The sequence below is a fragment of the Anomaloglossus baeobatrachus genome, chromosome 5 (genome assembly GCF_048569485.1).
Source record: "Anomaloglossus baeobatrachus isolate aAnoBae1 chromosome 5, aAnoBae1.hap1, whole genome shotgun sequence".
NCBI lineage: Eukaryota > Metazoa > Chordata > Amphibia > Anura > Aromobatidae > Anomaloglossus > Anomaloglossus baeobatrachus.
Window position 1 is genome coordinate 218,465,437 of NC_134357.1, and position 22,867 is coordinate 218,488,303.

The following is a 22,867-nucleotide window of genomic DNA, read 5'->3' on the forward strand; positions in this document are numbered from 1 at the left end:
GACAGAGACTGATACAGACAGACAGATAGACAGACATCAGAGACAGAAAGACTGGGAGAGAGACAGAGAGACAGTTACTATCCCGTGCAAGGCCCGGGTACTACAGCTAGTCTAATATATAAAGCTGAGTGTGTGTGTGTGTGTGTGTGTGTGTGTGTGTGTGTGTGTATCTATTTGTGTATCTATGTGTGTATGTCCGCTAAAGGAATCCGCACCGTCGCATTTACAATCACGAAATTTTGCACAGACACCTCATGTAACTCAGGGAACGTCATAGACTGTTTTGACGGGAAAATTTAACCCCACACTTTACAGTTACTCTCCAAAAAAAACCTGCCTCCATTATAGTCTATGGAGCTGTGAGCTATAGAGAGACAGATAGTCAAACAGATAGACAGAGAAAGACAAAAACATGAAGAGAGAGAGAGAGAGAGAGAGAAAAACATGAATAGAGAGAGAAGGAAAGACGGGGAAAGAGACAGACGGGGGAAAGAGACAGACGGGGGAAAGAGACAGACGGGGGAAAGAGACAGATGGGGGAAAGAGACAGACGGGGGAAAGACACAGACAGACAAAGATAAACACAGGCAGACACACAGACATGGATAGAAACAGAGACACACATAAATACAGATAGAGACAGACATGGAAAGAGACAGACAGACAGACAAAATGAGAGATAGAGAAACACACAGAGAGACAGAGACAGACAGAGACTGGGAGAGAGACAGAGAAAGTTACTATCCCGGGCAATGCCCGGGAACTACAGGTAGTAATAGATAAAGTTAAGTGTATGTATGTGTGTACTGCCCCTGTGCCAGCGGCCGAAGTGGCTCAAGGGGTCTCCAGACCCGGGGGTTCGTGCGGACACTCGAGTTTGAAAAGGGGAGTATGTACAGGGGAGTTAGAAGTTCGTGACGCCACCCACGGTGCATGGTAAGGTGAGATACCACCGCTGCTGTTGGGGAAAGGGGGAGCCCGGTGGTGATGGTACGGCAGCAAGGTGTTTAACCCCTCCGTGGGTAGTGGGTTTGTGCCCCGGGGCCCGCTGTTGGTGGTGCAGGAGTGGGGTACTGTTGGGAAAAGGAAGGGTTTATGCGTACTCACTCAGTCCAAGAATACTGACACTGACCGCTTGTAAACCAGAATTCTGAGCACTGCTGCAGCAAGGAGGGAGCACGCTTGGGTCCGTGCCCTTGGTGTTGCTTGTTAGCCTGTGGCGTTTTCCATGGCACCTTGTTCACTGTTTGGACCCTGTAGTGTGGAACTAGTCGGGTCCCACTCACCCGTATGGCTAACGGAGTGAGCTTGCTCTCAGGGTTCACGCTTGGGATTTGTGGACTGTGTCAGGGAAAGTCCTATCCCATCGGTGCGCTAGTACCCAGATTTTGGAGCGGGTGAGGGATGAATCTTGAAGGCTTCACCCCCGTCGGGTAAATTACCAGGACGCTTGAAGCTAATTCCCGGCCTAGGGTCCGCGTACCCAGTCGTGCCTTGGCTTCTGCCTGGAGATGGCTCAAGGCTGCCTGCTGCCCTTCTTGTCAATTTGTGCCCCTTGACACGATCCCCTGCGACCGGGGTTCCAGCTCCTAACAGGCCCAGACCAACGTCTGCGACCTAGCACTCAAGGAGCTCCAACCTTGTGACATCTCCCTCTCAGAGAGTCACCACTCTACCTCCTACTCCTTCCACTCCTTTTCAGTTCTCTTTTCACTTTTTCACCTTCCCCTACCAACACCCCAAGTGGGCAGCCCTATTCCCTTCAGGCCCCAATGGTGTGTCTGGTGGGTGTGGTGTAAAGTGTTTCTAGGGTTTTGACTGGCTAAGCTCTTAGCAACACCAAAGGACTAGGACCCGTAACCAAGTAGGGTTGGATACTGTGCAGAAGGGCAGATTGCACAATACCCTGTGACGACCTGATAGGCCAGGGCGTCACATGTGTATATGTGTATGTCTGCTAAAGGAATCCGCACCGTCGCATTTACAATCACACAATTTTGCACAGACACCCCATGTGACTCAGAGAACATCATAGACTGTGTTTTGATGTAAAAATTTAACCCGGCGCTTTACAGTTAAGGGTGCTTTACACGCTGCGACATCGCTACCGATATATCGTCGGGGTCACGTCGTTAGTGACGCACATCCGGCGCCGGTAGCGACATCGCAGCGCGTGACAGCTAAGAGCGACGATCAACTATTGCAAAATCGTTCACTGCAGGGATCACCCAGACACACTCCACGCGGAGCAGTACATGGATCATATCTCACACCGATCCAGCCGGAATTAGCACACTACTGCTGTTTCCTGCATTAGTGTTCCTAGGAATAGTTCCTTATCCCAATATCCTCTTTAATACATAGGAGAGTGGATTATTTACTCCCAGTACCGAATGTTTTACCCTGCCTGACCATCTACATGACATCACGGCCATATGTAGAAAAAAGCTCTGTATACCTACAATTAAGTATCACAATTGCTGAAGAGAACTATACAACAGATATCACATTTGCAGGGGCTCTCCTGGCATACATATGTCAGTTTTCCTTACGAATATATACATACCAAAAGATAACTTAAGTTACATGCGATAATAGTCCAGTCTGACGAAGGCCCAACGGCCGAAACGTCGACTTTTTTGGACAAATGCATGTGTCATCTGTTATCAAGATTGTTTTGATCAATAAAAATACCTGATTAAGCAACCTGTTTCTATTCTTGAGGGGTATACAGTGTGCCGGAGTTCTCTTTCCAAATTAATATAAATTTTCTCCTGAGCACCTGTGATTCAGTGACGCAGAGCTCTATCCCAGATACCGTAACCAAGGAGGGTTGGATACTGTGCAGAAGGGCAGATTGCACAATACCCTGTGACGACCAGATAGGCCAGGGCGTCACATGTGTATGTCTGCTAAAGGAATCCGCACTGTCGCATTTACAATCACAAAATTTTGCACAGACACCCCATGTGACTCAGAAAACATCATAGACTGTGTTTTGATGGAAAAATTTAACCCGGCGCTTTACAGTTAAGGGTGCTTTACACGCTGCGACATTGCTACCGATATATCGTCGGGGTCACGTCGTTAGTGACGCACATCCGGCATCGGTAGCGACATCGCAGCGTGTGACAGCTAAGAGTGACGATCAGCGATCGCAAAATCGTTAAAAAATGGTGATTGTTGACATGTCACTCCTTTCCTTAATATCGCTGCTGCCACAGGTACAATGTTCGTCGTTCCTGCGGCATAACACATCGCTGTGTGTGACACCGCAGGAACGACGAACATCTCCTTACCTGCATCCACCGGCAATGCGGAAGGAAGGAGGTGTGTGGGTTGTTACGTCCCACTCATCTCCGCCCCTCCGCTTCTATTGGCCGGCCGCTTAGTGACGCCGCAGTGACGTCACTATGACGCCAAACGCACCTCCTCCATGAAGGAGGGATTGTTCGGCGGTCACAGCTACGTCGCTGACAAGGTATTTGCGTGTGACACTGCCGTAGCGATAATGTTGGCTATGGCAGCGAGCACCAAATGTCGCACGAACGACGGGGACGGGTGCTATCGCACTCAACATCGCTAGATATCGCTAGCGATGTCGCAGCGTGTAAAGCACCCTTTACTCTCCAAAAAACCTGCCTCCATTAAAGTCAATGGAGCTGTGAGCTATAGGTTATTAATAGGAGCTGTAAGTGGTTACTAGAGGAACAAAATAAATTGTTGTTAGTATAAGAAGCTTATGTGTGAGGTAAAAAGATGTCGGTGGGGAGACAGACGGGAAACAGAGACAGACGGGGAACGAGACAGACGGGGAACGAGACTAACAGACAGACAGCGAGCCTGATGGAGACAGACAGAGAGCGAGACAGAGATAGAGAGAGAAACACCCAGAGGCAGACATGGAGAGACAAACACAGACAGACAGGGACAAACAGACAGAGACTGGGAGAGAGACAGAGAGACAGTTACTATACCGGGCAACACCAGGGTACTACAGCTAGTAATAGATATAGCGGAGTGTATGTTTATGTGTATGTCCACAACAGGAATCCTCACCGCCGCATTTACAATCATAAAATTTTGCACAGACACCCCATGTGACTCAGGGAACGTCATAGACTATGTTTTGATGGGAAAATTTAACCCCGTGCTTTACAGTTACTCTCTAAAAAAAACTGCTTCTATTAACCCCTTCACGACCTTGGACGGATCTATCCGTCCAGGATCGTGTCCCGTTAAGCCCCGCCCCCTGCCGTGGGCAGGCGGCGTGGATCGGCACACATATCAGCTGTTTTTAACAGCTGACATGTGTGCCTGCTAGCCGCGGGTGGAATCGCTTCCACCCGCGGCCATTAACCCCTTAAATCTTGCTGCCAAAGTCTGGCATATATATATATATATATATATATATATATATATATATATATATATATATATATTACAGACCAAAAGTTTGGACACACCTTCTCATTCAAACAGTTCATTAACAGGCATCAAAACTATGAATTAAAACATGTGGAATTAAATACTTAAAAAAGTGTGTAACAACTGAAAATATGTGTTATATTCTAGGTTCTTCAAAGTAGCCACCTTTTGCTTTTATTACTACTTTGCACACTCTTGGCATTCTCTTGATGAGCTTCAAGAGGTAGTCACCGGAAATGGTTTTCCAACAGTCTTGAAGGAGTTCCCAGAGATGCTTAGCACTTGTTGGCCCTTTTGCCTTCACTCTGCGGTCCAGCTCACCCCAAACCATCTCGATTGGGTTCAGGTCTGGTGACTGGAGACCAGGTCATCTGGCGTAGCACCCTATCATCACTCTCCTTCTTCGACAAATAGCCCTTACACAGCCTGGAGGTGTGTTTGGGGTCATTGTCCTGTTGAAAAATAAATGATGGTCCAACTAAACGCAAACCGGATGGAATAGCACGCCGCTGCAAAATGCTGTTGTAGGCATGCTGGTTCTGTATGCCTTCAATTTTGAATAAATCCCCAACAGTGTCACCAGCAAAGCACCCCCACATCATCACACCTCCTCCTCCATGCTTCACGGTGGGAACCAGGCATGTAGACTCCATCCGTTCATCTTTTCTACAAAGACACGGTAGTTGGATCCAAAGATCTCAAATTTGGACTCCTCAGCCCAAAGCACAGATTTCCACTCATTGTGTTCTTTAGCCAAAACAAGTCTCTTCTGCTTGTTGCCTGTCCTTAGCAGTGGTTTCCGAGCAGCTATTTTACCATGAAGACCTGCTGCACAAAGTCTCCTCTTAACAGTTGTTCTAGAGATGAGAAGGTGTGTCCAAACTTTCGGTCTGTACTGATTATATATATATATATATATATATATATATATATATATATATATATATATATTAGTCATGTATTCTCCAGTATACTGGATGCAATATGTTATGTACAGGCATGAGATGTTATATACAAATAATACATGACTACTATACTGTCTGCGGGCACGGTGTATCGTATACCGGTCACATATTAACCTGTATACTGTATGTAAGATCGGATGTTATATTCAGGGTAAAATGTGAATGGTGTATTATGATGTTTGAACCCATAACCGTATAATAAAAGTTACATATTATCCAGTATATAGAATCTGATGTCTGTAGTCATAAAGCATCATATACCAATATACCAGTCACATATTGTCCTGTATACAATATACTATGTGAACATACATCAGATGTACAGTATATACAGTACAGGATAATATGTCACTGATACATCATATACCAGTCTCATATCCTTTCTCCATATTTCTGTAACTAGGTTTACTACAAAGAAAGGATATAACAGGATGTTACTTATATTCTGCTGTGAAGATGTGACCAATCAACCTTCCTCTCCTAATTCTGAATAAATGTTAGTGCTCTGCATTGTGAGTGTGTTCACCCTCTCCGGTATCCAGCATCACTCTGCTCCTGTTCTGAGTGACATTACTGCTCGTCAGACTCTTTGGGTCACACTATGTTTTGTGCATATGGAAGTCTTTTTCTTTTTACAAGGTAAGTCTATGGAGCCTCGTTCTGACATTTCATACATTTACATTGTAAAAGTCTCTTCTGAATCCCGCAGAGTGCAGTGCAACCTGGAGAGTCTGCAGAGTAGTGACATCACTGAGAAGCGTAGCAGAGTGCAGTGCAACTTGGAGAGTCTGCAGAGCTGTGACGTCACTGAGAAAAGGAACAGAGCGCAGTAACCAGGAGAGTCTGCAAAGCAGTGACATCACTGAGAAAAGTAGCAGAGCACAGTGTAGCTTGGAGAGTCAGCGGAGCTGTGAGGTCACTGAGAAGAGGAGCTGCACACAGGAGAAGGTCGCGCAGGTAAGTATATTAACACACTGACAGTACACTACACTAACATTTACACAGAGCTTCTTTAGGTGGACTGTTTTGTTTTATAATGGGGGCGAGTATATATGAATCCACTCTGTGGACATGCAATTTCCAAGCCACATATTTTTTTTCCCCAATACTGTTTTCTGAGCACTAGACAGATTTCTGTAGTCCTTATGTGACAGCAGATTCATGAATGGGGAGACAGCGCTGGACACACTGTCATAATTCCCCTGTATTCCCAATGTAGTGATTGGATATATACATTTTTCATAGTTATGTTCACGTGTCGACTAGAGTCCAAGATACCACTCTCGTAGGACACTGATAGAAGTGGATAAAACTTTAGTCAGCATTTGACCACAACTATATCATTATTTCAGCTTTATCTTTTTAATGCCTTGTCACCTCTACTCCCAATATTAAGCAGCCAGAGGTAAATACAATAAGGATGTGCCGCTGCTCATGGGCTACTGATGTGTACTTGCACCCAGGCCAAAATTTGCCAGCCAGCCTCTGGGCTGCATTATACATGGAGGACTATGGGGCTACATAATAAAATATGGACTATGGGGCTCCATAATGCAATATGGACTATGGGGCTGCATAATTCAATATAGACTATGGGGCTGCAAATTACAATATGGACTATGGGGCTGCAGATTACAATATGGACTATGAAACTACTTATTACAATATGGACTATGAGACTGCAGATTTTAATATGAATCATGGTGTTGCATTATAATACATATAGGACTATGGGGGCTGCATTATAAGCTGCATTATCATGTATGCAGGACTAATGGAGTTACCTTATACTTGGGGGTGCATTCTAATATGGAGGACTGTGGGTGCAGTATAATATATGAAGGACTATGGGGTGAATTATAATACATGGAGGACTAAGTGTGGTGCATTATAATAATTGGAGGGCTATGAGGGCTACCTTATACATGGAGGACTATGGGAAATGCATTATAATACATGGGGGACTATGGGGTGCATTCTAATATGTGAAGGGTTATGTGGGACCCATTATACTATATGGAAGGCTATCAGGGCTACTATAGTATTTGGAGCACTATATATCAGGGGGAACAAAGATACAAGAATGGGATGGGAAAGTTTTGTGCTGAGTGAAATAGGGTCTTTCCCTCAGCACCCAGCTTTCCCATACTCTGCTATATATCTTCCCTCAGCACCCAGCTTTTCCATACTCTGATATCATAGGAAAGCTGGGTGCTGATAGAAAGAGGGATTTCAGATCACAGGAAACCTGGGTGTAGAGGGAAAGCTGAGTGTCAGCATCATTATCCCGTACCCTGAGTGTCGGCATCATTATCCTGTACCCCAAGTATCATTGTATATGGGGGGGTCCAAGTCCAAACTTTTCATCGGGGCCCATAAAACTCTAGTTACGCAACTTGTTGGCAGTATAAAAAAACTGGATAATAGGGGGATAAAAAGTTTTGGAAATTCTGTTTTAAAGAAATAGGTTTCTTGGGGACAGAGCAAAACTGCTTGTAAAGATCTGTATAGCAAAAAGCTTTATTGCGTTTGAGCGGGGAGTTAAGACCGTGCACATTCTGGGAGAGAATAGTTAATGGCATGGTAATGGGGATAGTTGGAGCTCGTAAAAGGGCTTTAGCAGAGGCCTATAATTAGTGTTTAGGGTCTAGGTATGCAAATGATGAAGTGCTACTTGCCCTCTCAGGCGAGGAAGGGGGGAGAGGGAGAGGTTAGTCAAAACATTTAAATGAGAGAGAACTCCATGATTAAGATGTAGAAAGTGAAGGTGAGGGGTGTGGCAGGTGATATAGATGGCTGAGCACATTATGATAACCAGCAGTGTGTAGTAACACTGAAAAAGCATGTCAATTTACAGTTAGGTCCAGAAATATTTGGACAGTGACACAATTTTCGCGAGTTGGGCTCTGCATGCCACCACATTGAATTTGAAATTAAACCTCTACAACAGAATTCAAGTGCAGATTGTAACGTTTAATTTGAAGGTTTAAACAAAAATATCTGATAGAAATTGTAGGAATTGTACACATTTCTTTACAAACACTCCACATTTTAGGAGGTCAAAAGTAATTGGACAAATAAACCAAACCCAAACAAAATATTTTTATTTTCAATATTTTGTTGCAAATCCTTTGGAGGCAATCACTGCCTTAAGTCTGGAACCCATGGACATCACCAAACGCTGGGTTTCCTCCTTCTTAATGCTTTGCCAGGCCTTTACAGCCGCAGCCTTCAGGTCTTGCTTGTTTGTGGGTCTTTCCGTCTTAAGTCTGGATTTGAGCAAGTGAAATGCATGCTCAATTGGGTTAAGATCTGGTGATTGACTTGGCCATTGCAGAATGTTCCACTTTTTTGCACTCATGAACTCCTGGGTAGCTTTGGCTGTATGCTTGGGGTCATTGTCCATCTGTACTATGAAGCGCCGTCCGATCAACTTTGCGGCATTTGGCTGAATCTGGGCTGAAAGTATATCCTGGTACACTTCAGAATTCATCCGGCTACTCTTGTCTGCTGTTATGTCATCAATAAACACAAGTGACCCAGTGCCATTGAAAGCCATGCATGCCCATGCCATCACGTTGCCTCCACCATGTTTTACAGAGGATGTGGTGTGCCTTGAATCATGTGCCGTTCCCTTTCTTCTCCAAACTTTTTTCTTCCCATCATTCTGGTACAGGTTGATCTTTGTCTCATCTGTCCATAGAATACTTTTCCAGAACTGAGCTGGCTTCATGAGGTGTTTTTCAGCAAATTTAACTCTGGCCTGTCTATTTTTGGAATTGATGAATGGTTTGCATCTAGATGTGAACCCTTTGTGTTTACTTTCATGGAGTCTTCTCTTTACTGTTGACTTAGAGACAGATACACCTACTTAACTGAGAGTGTTCTGGACTTCAGTTGATGTTGTGAACGGGTTCTTCTTCACCAAAGAAAGTATGCGGCGATCATCCACCACTGTTGTCATCCGTGGACGCCCAGGCCTTTTTGAGTTCCCAAGCTCACCAGTCAATTCCTTTTTTCTCAGAATGTACCCGACTGTTGATTTTGCTACTCCAAGCATGTCTGCTATCTCTCTGATGGATTTTTTCTTTTTTTTCAGCCTCAGGATGTTCTGCTTCACCTCAATTGAGAGTTCCTTAGACCGCATGTTGTCTGGTCACAGTAACAGCTTCCAAATGCAAAACCACACACCTGTAATCAACCCCAGACCTTTTAACTACTTCATTGATTACAGGTTAACGAGGGAGACACCTTCAGAGTTAATTGCAGCCCTTAGAGTCCCTTGTCCAATTACTTTTGGTCCCTTGAAAAAGAGAAGGCTATGCATTACAGAGCTATGATTCCTAAACCCTTTCTCCGATTTGGAAGTGAAAACTCTCATATTGCAGCTGGGAGTGTGCACTTTCAGCCCATATTATATATATAATTGTATTTCTAAACATGTTTTTGTAAACAGCTAAAATAACAAAACTTGTGTCACTGTCCAAATATTTCTGGCCCTGACTGTAGATCAGCTCACCACTCCAAAGCAGGTCTCTCCAACTTTTGGTCCAGTGCACGGAACAAGTGGTTTGGCTATCACAGCTAAGTAATCAGTCACATCAAGAGGAGGAGGGGAGGAGAGAAGATCCAGCACTGACATAATAAAAAAGTTCTTTATTCAAAATTCATAAAAAAGGTAATTCCAAGAAAGTGCAAAATATATTTACGCTTTGTGGGTTTCGGAGAAAATAGACTCCTTATTTATAAGCAACATGTTGCTTATGAATAAGGAGTCCATTTTCTTTGAAACACGTCAAGCGTAAATATATTTTGCACTTGGTTAGAATTACCTTTTTTATGAATTTTGAATAAAGATTTTTTTTTATTACGTCAGTGCTGGATCTTCTCTCCTCCCCTCCTCCTCCTCCTCTTGATAAAAAAAATCTATAACTGGCATAGGAGAGAGATAGAAGTGAATTCAAATAAAGGAAGGGAGTGGCCATAAGGTGCAGCAGTTGAGATTTAAGGCTAAAAGGATTCTCAGCAGGATAATATAAGAAAATTTAACCACCTCAGCAATGAAAGGAAATAAGACCTCTCTACTCATGTTAATTGCTAAACGGTCTCGAAAGTTGACCTGCAATCAGCCAAATGCTGTGACCTTCTCATCCTAAATATTCCAGTGGTCACAACAGAATATGAAACAACGTAGGGTTTTTTTGTTTTTTTTTTTACTCTGGACTCCATCTAGCTGTTTAGAGTTGTCTTTCAGAAGTGCACAAAACTGTGGTCAACTATTAATGCATGCTTAAAAACACTGACACATCATAGGCCAGAGAGACTCCAAGATGACTCGTTATAGGGAATCTTCTGTCAGGGATTAAGTCTCAATCCGTATTTCAGAGATTTACAGGAAAAACCCTGATGTAAGTGCACAGCGTAGAGCGCAGCGTAAAACTGAAAAGAGGTTTACTGCAATCTTTGCTAGAAAGAGTGGACAAATCAACACCAGTTCAAGAATTGCCTTTATATATTTTTTTTTCACTGTTCACCTTGTGGTACAAGTAATAAACCGGGCTTTGCTTTTTGGGTCAGTGTGACACATATACATATACACACACATGTATACATATACACACACATATATACATATACACACACATATATACATATATACTGTAACAGGTTTACTGGTCCTATAGTCGATGGGAGGTATGTGTCGCAGAGATGGTTATTCTCTGTAATGTAAGCCCGGGAGTAAGCTCCAGTACATGTAGTGCTGGGAGAATATTAGGGCCGGGTTTTACGAGCAGCCGGAGAGATGGGTGGGTCTGGCTGCTCACATACCTCCACTTCTGGGTCTGCTTGTGGATATAAAAGGAGACCAGGAGTCTCATAGGGTGTCTGTGTTTGGGGATTGCTGGACTAACAGAGAGGAGCTCTGTGTGAAAGTGGACTGTTTATGCCGAGCGGGCACGCCCGCAGTGACACGGACTTATTGGGTTTTTTTTGTTGTTTTATACCTTTGTGGACGAAAAGGCTTGCTTTATGTTTCTGCTGAAGCAGGTTATGAGACTTTTAAAATAAACCTGCTGGACTTTTCTAATGAAACCGTTCCTGTCCTTACCTCAACACGCAGCCAAGTGAGTAGCCTTGTTACCATATATATATACACACACACACACACACATATCTAATATATAAAGCTGAATGTGTGTATGTGTGTGTGTGTGTGTATGTATGTCCGGGATTGGCATCCACACCGTCACAGCTACAGCCACAAAATTTTGCACACTCACACTTCTGGACCCCGAGAGCGTCATAGGCTATGTTTTGAGGGGAAATTTTAACCCCGCTCTTTACAGTTATTCAACAAAAAAACCTGCCTCCATTAAAGCGAATTGAGCTGGGAGCCACAGTGGAGCCAGAACTTCAGAAGAATGCGCGGCCACGCCCTTATATGGAATGTTGGCGTGTCACAATGCAGCCAGGGAAAGAGACAGACACAGAGCCACGCCCTTATATGGAATGTTGGCGTGTCACAATGCAGCCAGGGAAAGAGGCAGACACAAAGAGACAGACACAGACAAAGAAACAGACTGACAGGGAAAGAGACAAACAGGGAAAGTGACAGACAGTGAAAGTGACAGATAGATAGACAGACAGGGAAAGAGATTGAGACAGACAGAGAAAGAGACAGACACAGTCAGGGAAAGAGACAGACAATGAGAGAGAGACCAAGAGATATATACAGAGGGGGAGACAGACAAATAATGGGAGAGAAACAGAGAGACAGTTACTATCCAGGGCAGCGCCTGGTGCTATGTTGTGAGGCGAAATTTTAACCCCGCACGTTCCAATTTACCAATCAATTTTGCCCCTATCTACATAATGGGGAAAAAGTGAAACGAAAAGTGTTGGGGGCAAATTGACAGCTGCCAGATGTGAACAAGGGGGACTTAAAGAATGAGAGCGATGGCGCCAAAGAGTATATACCGTACAGTTGATAAGGTGGGGCCCCGACATGGGATACGCACCACACTCGGGAATATGAATACACACACAAAATGCGCCACACAATACCACGTGCTTGAACACATATACCACCTTCAGCACACATCTCACCACACACACACCAACCTCGCCACATAATCGCCCTAAAACACACACAAGTCTGGTATTATCCTTCAAAAATAAAAATCTGATTAATAAACAGCCAAACTACAAGAACAACAAATGTACCATATAGGAAATACGGCAGCTGTCAGTCACATGACCTGTCTATATGTGTATGTGTGAGCTAATATATACTGTCAGGGGGAGGGCTTTCTGTTGCCTGGAGATTTATCAGGCTGCCAATAGCAACCAATCACAGCTTAGCTTCTATTTTGCTACAGTTAATTAATCTGAGCTCTGATTGGTTAATATAGGCAACAATTTAATAATTACATTTCTATCTTTTTGTTTTGTGGTTTTTGTGTGCAGAATACATTTTTGTTAATACACTCTATTTTGTTAACAGCAGTTATTAACCCGGGCGAAGCCAGGTAGTACAGCTAGTATATATATATATATATATATATATATATATATATATATATATATATATATATATATCTCAAAAGGAAGAAGGAGAGTCGCACTCCGTGAAAATCTCAATGTTGTTCCATCTTTATTTCACATTCACATGCAGGTACAAGCGGTAGGGGGGGTGAGGCGTGCCATACAACGCCGGACGACGGCGTGCCGTTTCGCTAATATTTAGCTTCCACGGGTCCATTATTTCCTGACATTTTCATCGAGTCTGCACCCGGATCTCATCCATGCATATCGGAGATTGATTGCGGTAGCACGGCAACGCGTGGAGCAAGTGGTGCACCGGGACTTCTTACACACATTAATATTATATAATATATATATATATATATATATATATATATATATATATATTATAGCAACATATAACATACTGTATATATATATATATATATATATATATATATATATATATATACATATACACACACACATATATATATATATAACATATATGACATTCATATATATATATATATATATAAGTAACATAGACATCACATATACATATATTATATATATATATATATATTATATATATATATATATATATATATATATATATATATATATACATACATACATATATATATATATGTGTGTTGTTGTTTTTTTGTATACCCAGATTTTGAGAGGTATAAGTTTTCATTATTTCTGCCAATATCATGTGGGGCTTGTTTTTTGATATATTTGTCACATTTTCGGGCACATAACATTATTTGATCACTTCCTATTCCAAATTTTGGGAAGCAGAATGACCATAACACAGCAATTCAGGAATTGTTCTTTGTTTTGTTTATTTTTTTATGCGGTTTATTATTGTGTGGTAAAATTATTAAGACTGCTTTATTCTTCGAGTCAGTACAATTACAGCAAAACCACGTTTACATTATTTTTTGGGGGTTTGCCACTTTAACACATTAAAAACAATAACAGAGAAAAAAAAAAGGTTTTTTGCATCGCTTTATTCTGAAATCTTTTCTTTTTTATTTCTCCGCTGAAGGAGGTGAGTCCAACACCTTGGACCACTGAGCAACAGTCCAGTTCTTTTTCACCTTGGCCCAGGTAAGACGCTTCTGGCGTTGTCTATTAGTCATGAGTGGCTTCACACAAAGAATGCGACAGTTGTAGCCCATGTCCTAGATACGTCTGTGGGTAGTGGCTCTTGAAGCACTGACTCCAGCAGCAGTTCACTACTTGTGAATCTCCCCCAAATTTTAAAATGGCCCTTTCTTAACAATTCTATGAAGGCCGCGGTTATCCTCGTTGCATGTGTACCTTTTTCTACAACACTTAGTCTTTAGTCTTTACACCCAACTTTCCATTAATATGCTTGGATACAGCACTCTATGCATAGCCGGCTTCTTTAGCAATGACATTTTGATGCTTAACCTCCTTGTGGAGTGTGTCAATGACTGCCTTCTATACATCTGTCAAGTCACCAGTCCTCCCCATGATTGTGTAGCCTACTGAGACTAAGGGACCATTTTAAATGCTTAGGAAGCCTTTGCAGGTGTTTTGTGGTATGTGTGTATATATCTATATATATATATCTATATATATATATATATATATGTATATATATACACACACACGAACACACACACACACACACACGTTTATATATATATATATATATATATATATATATATATATATATATATATATATATATATATACACACACATACATACATACATACATATGCCCCTACACAGAGTATAGTGTTTGTGTGTGCGTATATATATATGTGTGTATATATGCACGCCCACACACACACACACACACACACACACAGTATAGACTAAAAGTTTGGACACCTCATTAAAAGGGTTTTCTTTATTTTCATGACTCTGAAAATTGTAGTTTCACATTAAAGGCATCAAAACTATGAATTAACACATGTGGAATGAAATACTTAACAAAAAAGTGTGAAACAACCGAAAATATGTCTTATATTCTGGGTTCTTCAGAGTAGCCACCTTTTGCTTTGATTACTGCTTTGCACACTCTCGGCATTCTCTTGATGAGCTTCAAGAGGTAGTCACCGGACATGGTTTTCACTTCACAGGTGTACCCTGTCAGGTTTAATAAGTGGCATTTCTTGATTTATAAATGGGGTTGGCACCATCAGTTTTGTTGTGCAGAAGTCTGGTGGATACACAGCTCACAGCTAATAGCCCTACTGAATAGACTGTTAAAATTTGTATTATGGCAAGAAAAAAGCAGCTAAGTAAAGAAAAACGAGTGTCCATCATTACTTTAAGAAATTAAGGTCAGTAAGTCTGAAAAATTTGGAAAACTTTGAAAGTGTCCCCAAGTGCAGAGACAAAAAAAAAAAAAAATCAAACACTACAAAGAAACTGGCTTACATGAGGACCGCCCCAGGAAAGGAAGACCAAGAGTCACCTCTGCTGCGGAGGATAAGTTTATTCGAGTCACCAGCTTCAGAAACCACAGGTTAACAGCAGCTCAGATTATAGACCAGGTGAGTGCCACACAGAGTTCTAGCAGCAGACACATCTTTAGAACAAATGTTAAGAGGAGACTTTGTGCAGCAGCCCTTCATGGTAAAATAGCTGCTAGGAAACCACTGCTAAGGACAGGCAACAAGCAGAAGAGACTTGTTTGAGCTAAAGAACACAAGGAATGGACATTAGACCAGTGGAAATCTGTGCTTTGGTCTGATGAGTCCAAATTTGAGATCTTTGAATCCAACCACCGTGTCTTTGTAGAAAAGGTGAATGGATGGACTCTACATGCCAAGTTCCCACCGTGAAGCATGAATGAGGAGGTGTGATTGTGTGGGGATGCTTTGCTGGTGACACCGTTGGGGATTTATTCAAAACTGAAGGCATACTGAACCAGTATGGCTACCACAGCATCTTTCAGCGGCATGCTATTCCATCCGGTTTGCGTTTAATTGGACCATCATTTATTTTTCAACAGGACAATGACCCCAAACACACCTCCAGGCTGTGTAAGGGCTATTTGACTAAGAAGGAGAGTGATGGGGTGCTACGCCAGATGACCTGTCCTCCACAGTCACCAGACCTGAACCCAATTGAGATGGTTTGGGGTGAGCTGGACCGCAGAGTGAAGGCAAAAGGGCTAACAAGTGCTACGCATCTCTGGGAATTACTTCAAGACTGTTGGAAGACCATTTCTGGTGACTACCTCTTTAAGCTCATCAAGAGAATGGCCAGAGTGTGTAAAGAAGTAATCAAAGCAAAAGGTGGCCACTTTGAAGAACCTAGAATATAAGACATATTTTCAGTTGTTACACACTTTTTTGTTAAGTATTTCACTCCACGTGTGTTAATTCATAATTTTGATGCCTTCAATGTGAATCTACAATTTTCAGAGTCGTGAAAATAAAGAAAACTTTGAATGAGAAGGTGTGTCTACACTTTTGGTCTGTACTGTGTATAGATTATATATATATATATATATATATATATATATATATATATATATATATATATATATATATATATTACAGAGAGCGAGAGAGAGAGAGAGAGAGAGAGAGAGAGAGAGTGAGAGAGTGAGTGAGAGAGTGAGAGTGAGAGTGAGATATGAGGGCAGCATTCCGTTTTTTGCAAAAATTATGTTCTACAATGATACATAGGTGTGACAGCAACGTTTCAGTTCACGTGAACCATAAGCAGATTGATACCACTATCGCTATTGATATTGGCATCAGATGGGTTAAATGCCAAAAATTAATGCTAATATCAATCATGGGCGTTACTGTAGGGTGTCATCTATGATATATACAATTTCATGCAAAACTTTGGGCACCCCTCGTCAAAATTACTGTTATTGTGAATAGTTACCAACTAAGTTGAAGATAAAATGATTTCTAAAAGGCATACAGATTTCCTTTGTATTTTATGGAAAAGATATTTTCATCTTTTAAATTTTAAAAATTATAAAAACTAAAATGGGGCAGTGGACAAGTTTGGACACCCTTGGAGATTTGTGTGATACCTTTAATGAAGGTTAGCTCCTTCACCCACAGGCATTTTTCAGTTTCTTATTTTCGTTTTTTCCATCAATACAGGCATGTGAGAGTTTGTTTTTTGTGGGATGAGCTGTACTTTTGAATGACACCATTCAATCTGCCACATATACTACTGAAAAACAGTAAAAAAAAATCCAAGTTTGGTGAAATTGCAAAAAAAAAAAAGCAATTTCACGATTGGCTTTTTTATTTATCATGTTCACTATATGGTAAAACTGGCATGGCAGTATGATTTTCCAGGTCTGTACAAGTTTGTCGATACAAAAAACATATAGCTTTACTTTTAACTAATTGTCAAAGATAAAATCAGAAGTTTGTATAAAAAGAAAAAAAAAAAAAAAAAAAAAAAAAAGAATTGCACTTTTATTCCCCATTTTAAAAGACCTGTAGCGTTCTCAATTTTCAGGATCTGGGGTTAACTTAGGCCCGTTTCACACATCCGGCATTTTGCCAGATTGCCGGATCCGTCACACTCCAGTACAGTGTAATACTGTAGCATGGCATCGCGGCAAGCTCCTGTCACATGACTGCATGTGACCGGAGGTTGCCGCGATGCCATTGTACTGTATTACAACGTACTGGAGTGTGCCGGATCCAGCGAAATGCTGGATGTGTGAAATGGGCCTTATATTTTGCATCTTGAGCTAACATTTTTAATACCATTTTTGGTTTTATGCTTCAATCTCTTGTCATTGCATTTTAATGCAATGTTGCGATGACCAAAACAACATAATTCTGGAGGTTTTCTTCTGGCTATGCCCTTTACCAATCAGATTAATTGATTTTATATTTTGATAGTCAGGAATTTCTGAAAGCAATGATTCCAAACAAACTACTGTTTAAAAGTTTAGAGTCACTTAGATATTTCCATATTTTTGAAAGAAAAGCACAATTTGTTTCAATGAAGCTAACATTAAATTGAACAGAAATACACTATTTACATTGTTAATGTGGTAAATGACTATTCTATCTTCAAATGTCTCGTTTTTAATGTTTGTAATGCAATATCTACATAGAAGTCCATTTGCAACAACCACAACTCCAGTGTTCTAATGGTAACACTGTGTTTGCCAACTGTGTTAGAAGGCTGATGGATGTTTAGAAATCCCTTGAAAATCCTTGTGCAAGTATGTTAGCACAGCTGAAAATAGTTTTGCTGATTAGAGAAGCTATACAACGGACCTTCCTTTGAGCTAGTTGAGAATCTGGAGCATTACATTTGTTGGTTCCATGAAACTCAAAATGGCCAGAAAGAGAGAACTTTCATGTGAAACTCGACAGTCTATTCATGTTCTCAGAAATAAAGGATATTTCATACGAGAAATTGACAAAAAACTGAAGATTTCCTACAACGGTGTGTACTATTCCCTTTAGAGGAGAGCACAAACAGGCTCTAAGCAGAGTAGAAAGAGAAGTGGGATGCCCGCTGCACAACTGAGCAACAAGACAAGAACATTAGAGTCTCTAGTTTGAGAAATAGATGCCTCACAGGTCCTCAACTGGCAGCTTCATTAAATAATACATGCAAAATGTCAGTGTCAACAACTACAGTGAAGAGGCAACTCCGGGATGCTGGCCTTCAGGGCAGAGTGGCAAAGATAAAGCCATATGTGAGACTGACTAATAAAAGGAAAAGATTAATATGGGTAAAAGAGCATAGACACTGGACAGAGGAAGATTGAAAAAAGTGTTATGGGCAGATGAATCAAAGTTTGAAGTGTTTGGATCACAGTTTGATCTAACTAGTTAACAGGTGCAGGTGGATGTCTGATCAGATCAGCCGACATGTGCTGCGCAATCCCGCATTAAAGGGACATAAACAATCGAGATTGTATACGTAACTTGGTCATGAAGGGGTTAAGACCTTAATTAGCCTGTAAGGGTTATGGCTTGTTCTTCATTGTTAGAAAAGGATAGGTGATGCAAATTTAACAGCTTTATAAAAATCCAGCCTCCTCTAACCTGGTGCCAAAAACAGCAGCCATAGGTTCTTCTAAACAGCTGGCTAGCACTCTGAAAATGAAAATTGTGGATCCCCACGAAACCGGAGAAGGCTATGAAAAGATAGTGAAGCATTTTCAAGTTGCCCTTTCCTCAGTTCAAAATGTAATTAAAAATTGAACAGTGGAGGTCAATATAAGGTCTGTAAGACCAAGCAAAATTTCTGTGAGAGCTGCTGGTAAAATTGCTAGAGAGGCAAATCAGAACCCATGCTTGACTGCAAAAGACCTTAAGGAAGATTTAGCAGACCCTGGAGATTTGGTACATTGTTTGACTGTTGAGACACCTGCACAAATATGACCTTCATGGAAGAGTCATCTCTCCTGCATACTCCATACACATATACTATGTGTGGAGCAAAAAAAAGGCGCATAAATTCAGGAAAAGAACATATCACACTGTGCACTGGGTGGATTTGCCTATTTCTGAGCCGGGAATGGCAGTCATGTAACCACATTTATGCTCTATGCATGTTCCCAGTCAAAACCCAACTAGTGGGTGTGGCCTCACTCCATACAAATGAATGGAGCAAGGCTGAACCCACTGGACGGCTACGCCGATTAATCAGCCATGCCCACTCAATGCACTTTTATTGATCGAGGTCACACCCACAAGTCTGGGTCCGTCCACGTAACTGCCACGTAACATGTGACCACCGTTACTTGCTAAGAAACCGGAGAATCCACCCAGTGCACGAAACAGTGAATCCACTCAGCGCACAGTGCGTGCCCAGAGGGAATTCATATGTCTGCAGTCACCTAGAGTGACTGCAGACTTATCAATTTTGCCCTGACAACCCCTATAAGCATGACGGTGAATCAATCATGCTTTGCGGTTGTGTTGCAGCCAATGGCATGGGGAACATTTCACTGTAGAGAGAACAATGGATTCAGTGAAACTAAGAAATCCTTAATGCAAACATAAAACACCATTTGTAAACAGTTGAAAAGAAGTTGAAAAGAACTGAAAATCATTGAAAATCTGTGGCTAGACCTCATACGAGCAGTTCATGCCAGACATCTCGCGAATCTTACAGTACTGGAAGACCAAGGTAGAATTGATGAAAATCCTTCAAACAAGAATTGAAAGACACTTGACTGGCTGCAAAAAGCGTTTACAATCAGGGATACCTGCCAAAGGTGCTGCTAGGTACTAACTATGCAAGGTGCCCAAACATTTGCATTGGCCCATTTTCCTTTTTTGTTAATTTAAAAATGTAAAAGATGAAGAAAAAAAAATTCCCTCTAAAATACAAAGGAAATGTGTCCTCTTTAACATTAAGCCTTTTCAGAGATAATTTCATCTTCAACTTGCTTAACTGTTCACAATAACAGTAATTTTGAAGAGCGGTGCCCAAACCTATGCATGCCATTGGACACTCACTGATGATTTTGCCAACTGTACTTTTCAGCTGGCGCAATTGTAGCGCTGTACATGTACGACGGTCTACGGGAACCCACTTCCCATGTTGTGAAGAGGTTAAAATAATGATGGACTGTCACTATTTACTTTGCTGAGAGGCTATAAGTGTATGTGTGCACGTTGCGTTCTGCCGTGACAAATATTATGCAGCATTTTGTCACTGCATGTGCGTTTCAAAATGCAGTCGAAAAGCTGCGTTTTGGATGAATTTTAAATGCAGATTTCATGCATTCTGGATGCTTGCTCTGCCATAGACAGAGTGGGAAAAGCATCCAAAACGCACAAAAGAAGTGAGCTGTTGCTTTTTAGAACACATCCATTTTGTCAAAAATATGGCATGCAAAACGCGGCGTTTTAAAACGCAACGCGAGCATGATATTTGCTAAATTCTCAGACTTTGCTGGGGACGCAGAACGCATGCGTTTACGCTGCAGTTCAAAAACGCTGCGTAAACGCATGAAAAAACGCAACGTGCACACATAGCCTAATTCTGGTTTAGAAAAATTGTGAAATAGATCTCAGCACTCATAACAATATACTAAAACTGCCTCTGGAAAACTCACTTTATGAGACACTTTCTGATGACAATTGATTCCACAAATGAACTTTTGACAAGTACCTGTTCATTAAAATACATTTTGGGAGACTAGCTGATGAAGCTGTCTGCGAGAGAACAGCAAGTGTATGTAAAGCAAACAGTAAAAGGGGGATACTTTCAGGAATGTAAAGTTTAACATAAATTCTGGTTTGTTTCACGTTTCTTTGCATCTTATTTCCATATCTGTTTTTATGGTCTTGATGACTTCAGTATCAATTTAAAATTTGCACATTCCAATAGGAACAAGGAAAACCACTGCAGGAATACTTTTGCCTTGTACTGTAGTTTTTCCAAGCCACATTAAGATAATGTTGAGAAACAATGCTTTTCTCAAATACCTTGCGTTGGCAATAGTGCCTATGAGCGGCGCTATTGCGGTCTGCTCATCCCCTTCTCGTGACCCCCGAGCTCCGTGACCTCTGGGATCCAGTGATGTCACATCAATTTCCAGTTGACCTGACATCACCGAGACAGGCTCCAGGCTTTCTGAGTCACTGGGCTGTGGGTGGTGTTTCACCACTCATCACAGCCCAGCACCTCCCTGCTCTCTGTAACGCCTGCCTGGATCCACAGAATCAGATGGGCTGTAATGGACAGGCTAGAGGGAAACCACTTCACCAAGTAAGATCCCCAGAACCCTGAAACACTTTAACCACTATACAGGGATTTGGAATTACATAGGGCCCTGGAGATAACTACCTGTGGAAGGCAGCAGTCCGAGAGAGTAGTTAGGCAGGGTCAAACCATGAATTGCAGAACAGAGACAGAATCAGTAGACAAGGATGTAATCAGAAAACATAGCAGAGGTCAAATCCGGATCGGGCAGCGAGGTACATAAACAGCAGGCAGGAGAGGTAGTCAGGAAACAAGCAAAAGTCAAAACACCAGAATCACAAAACAGAACAGGGCGGAACAAAAACCACAATAACAGAACTATCTCTGGCAGTAGTCAGCAGACATTAAGAAGGGTGTGATGTCTTCCCATTGGCTGTAGCTTAATGATGGCAACTTCAGCTGGAAGACACACACCACCTATAGTCAGCCAAGTGGTACTGCAGATCCCAAGGAAACCCAGCCAAGTGGATGAGCGGAGTCTGCGCCCACCGAAGCCGCTGGCATCGACTCCTCTCCCATCATTAGCACCATCCACGGCAGGAATACAGCGTCGCCTGGCGATCGGAGTAGAAGTCACTGGAGCCGACTCCGGTGGTGACGTAACACCTCTCTCCTTCACTGCAGAGTGCCGCAGGCAGAAACTATGTTGGGATGTGATACGCCACCCACAGCCCTGTCACTCATGGAGAATGGAGCCAGCCGTGGTGATGTCAGGTCAACTGGAAGTTGACCTGACATCACTGGATCCCAGATGTCACAGAGCCAGGGGGTCACGAGAAGGGGATGAGTGGACCGCAATAGCGCTGCTCACAGGCACTATTGGCAACACAAGATATTTGAAAGAAGTCTTGTTTCTCAACATTATATCGATGTGGCTTGAAAAAGATCAGTGAACCACCCCTTTTAATAATAAAATAATGTATTATAAATATTCACATACCGAAGATGAGTAATCAGCTCCTTCTCTTCCATCAAAAAGTCCATAAGTATTTTGCTTGCATAGCTATATGCCTTCTCAATTTGTTCAACATATGCACATTCTTTAAGTGTGTAAATGATCTCCTTAGCATCTGGACATGTGACGTCACAACCGCACTCTCTGACTACATTAAGGTATTTACCTGGAAAAAAACATGGATGTAAAGCAAGCAATACCTTTTTAGATAAAAATCTTTCATTTAATATATATTCAGGTGAGGTAAAAAGTAAATAGGACACAAAAAAGTAAAAAT

General features: G+C 41.8%; 1 protein-coding gene across 5 annotated transcripts in view; it reads right to left on the bottom strand.

Annotated features, from left to right (window-relative positions):
- Positions 1–22,867, bottom strand: part of TUBGCP2 (tubulin gamma complex component 2) — a 948,782-nt gene that overhangs the window by 386,358 nt on the left and 539,557 nt on the right. For all 5 annotated transcript variants that reach the window (XM_075349130.1, XM_075349129.1, XM_075349127.1 and 2 more), the window contains one exon: positions 22,576–22,756. In XM_075349130.1, the coding sequence (XP_075205245.1) occupies positions 22,576–22,756 (181 nt within the window). The remainder of the gene's footprint in view (positions 1–22,575; positions 22,757–22,867) is intronic.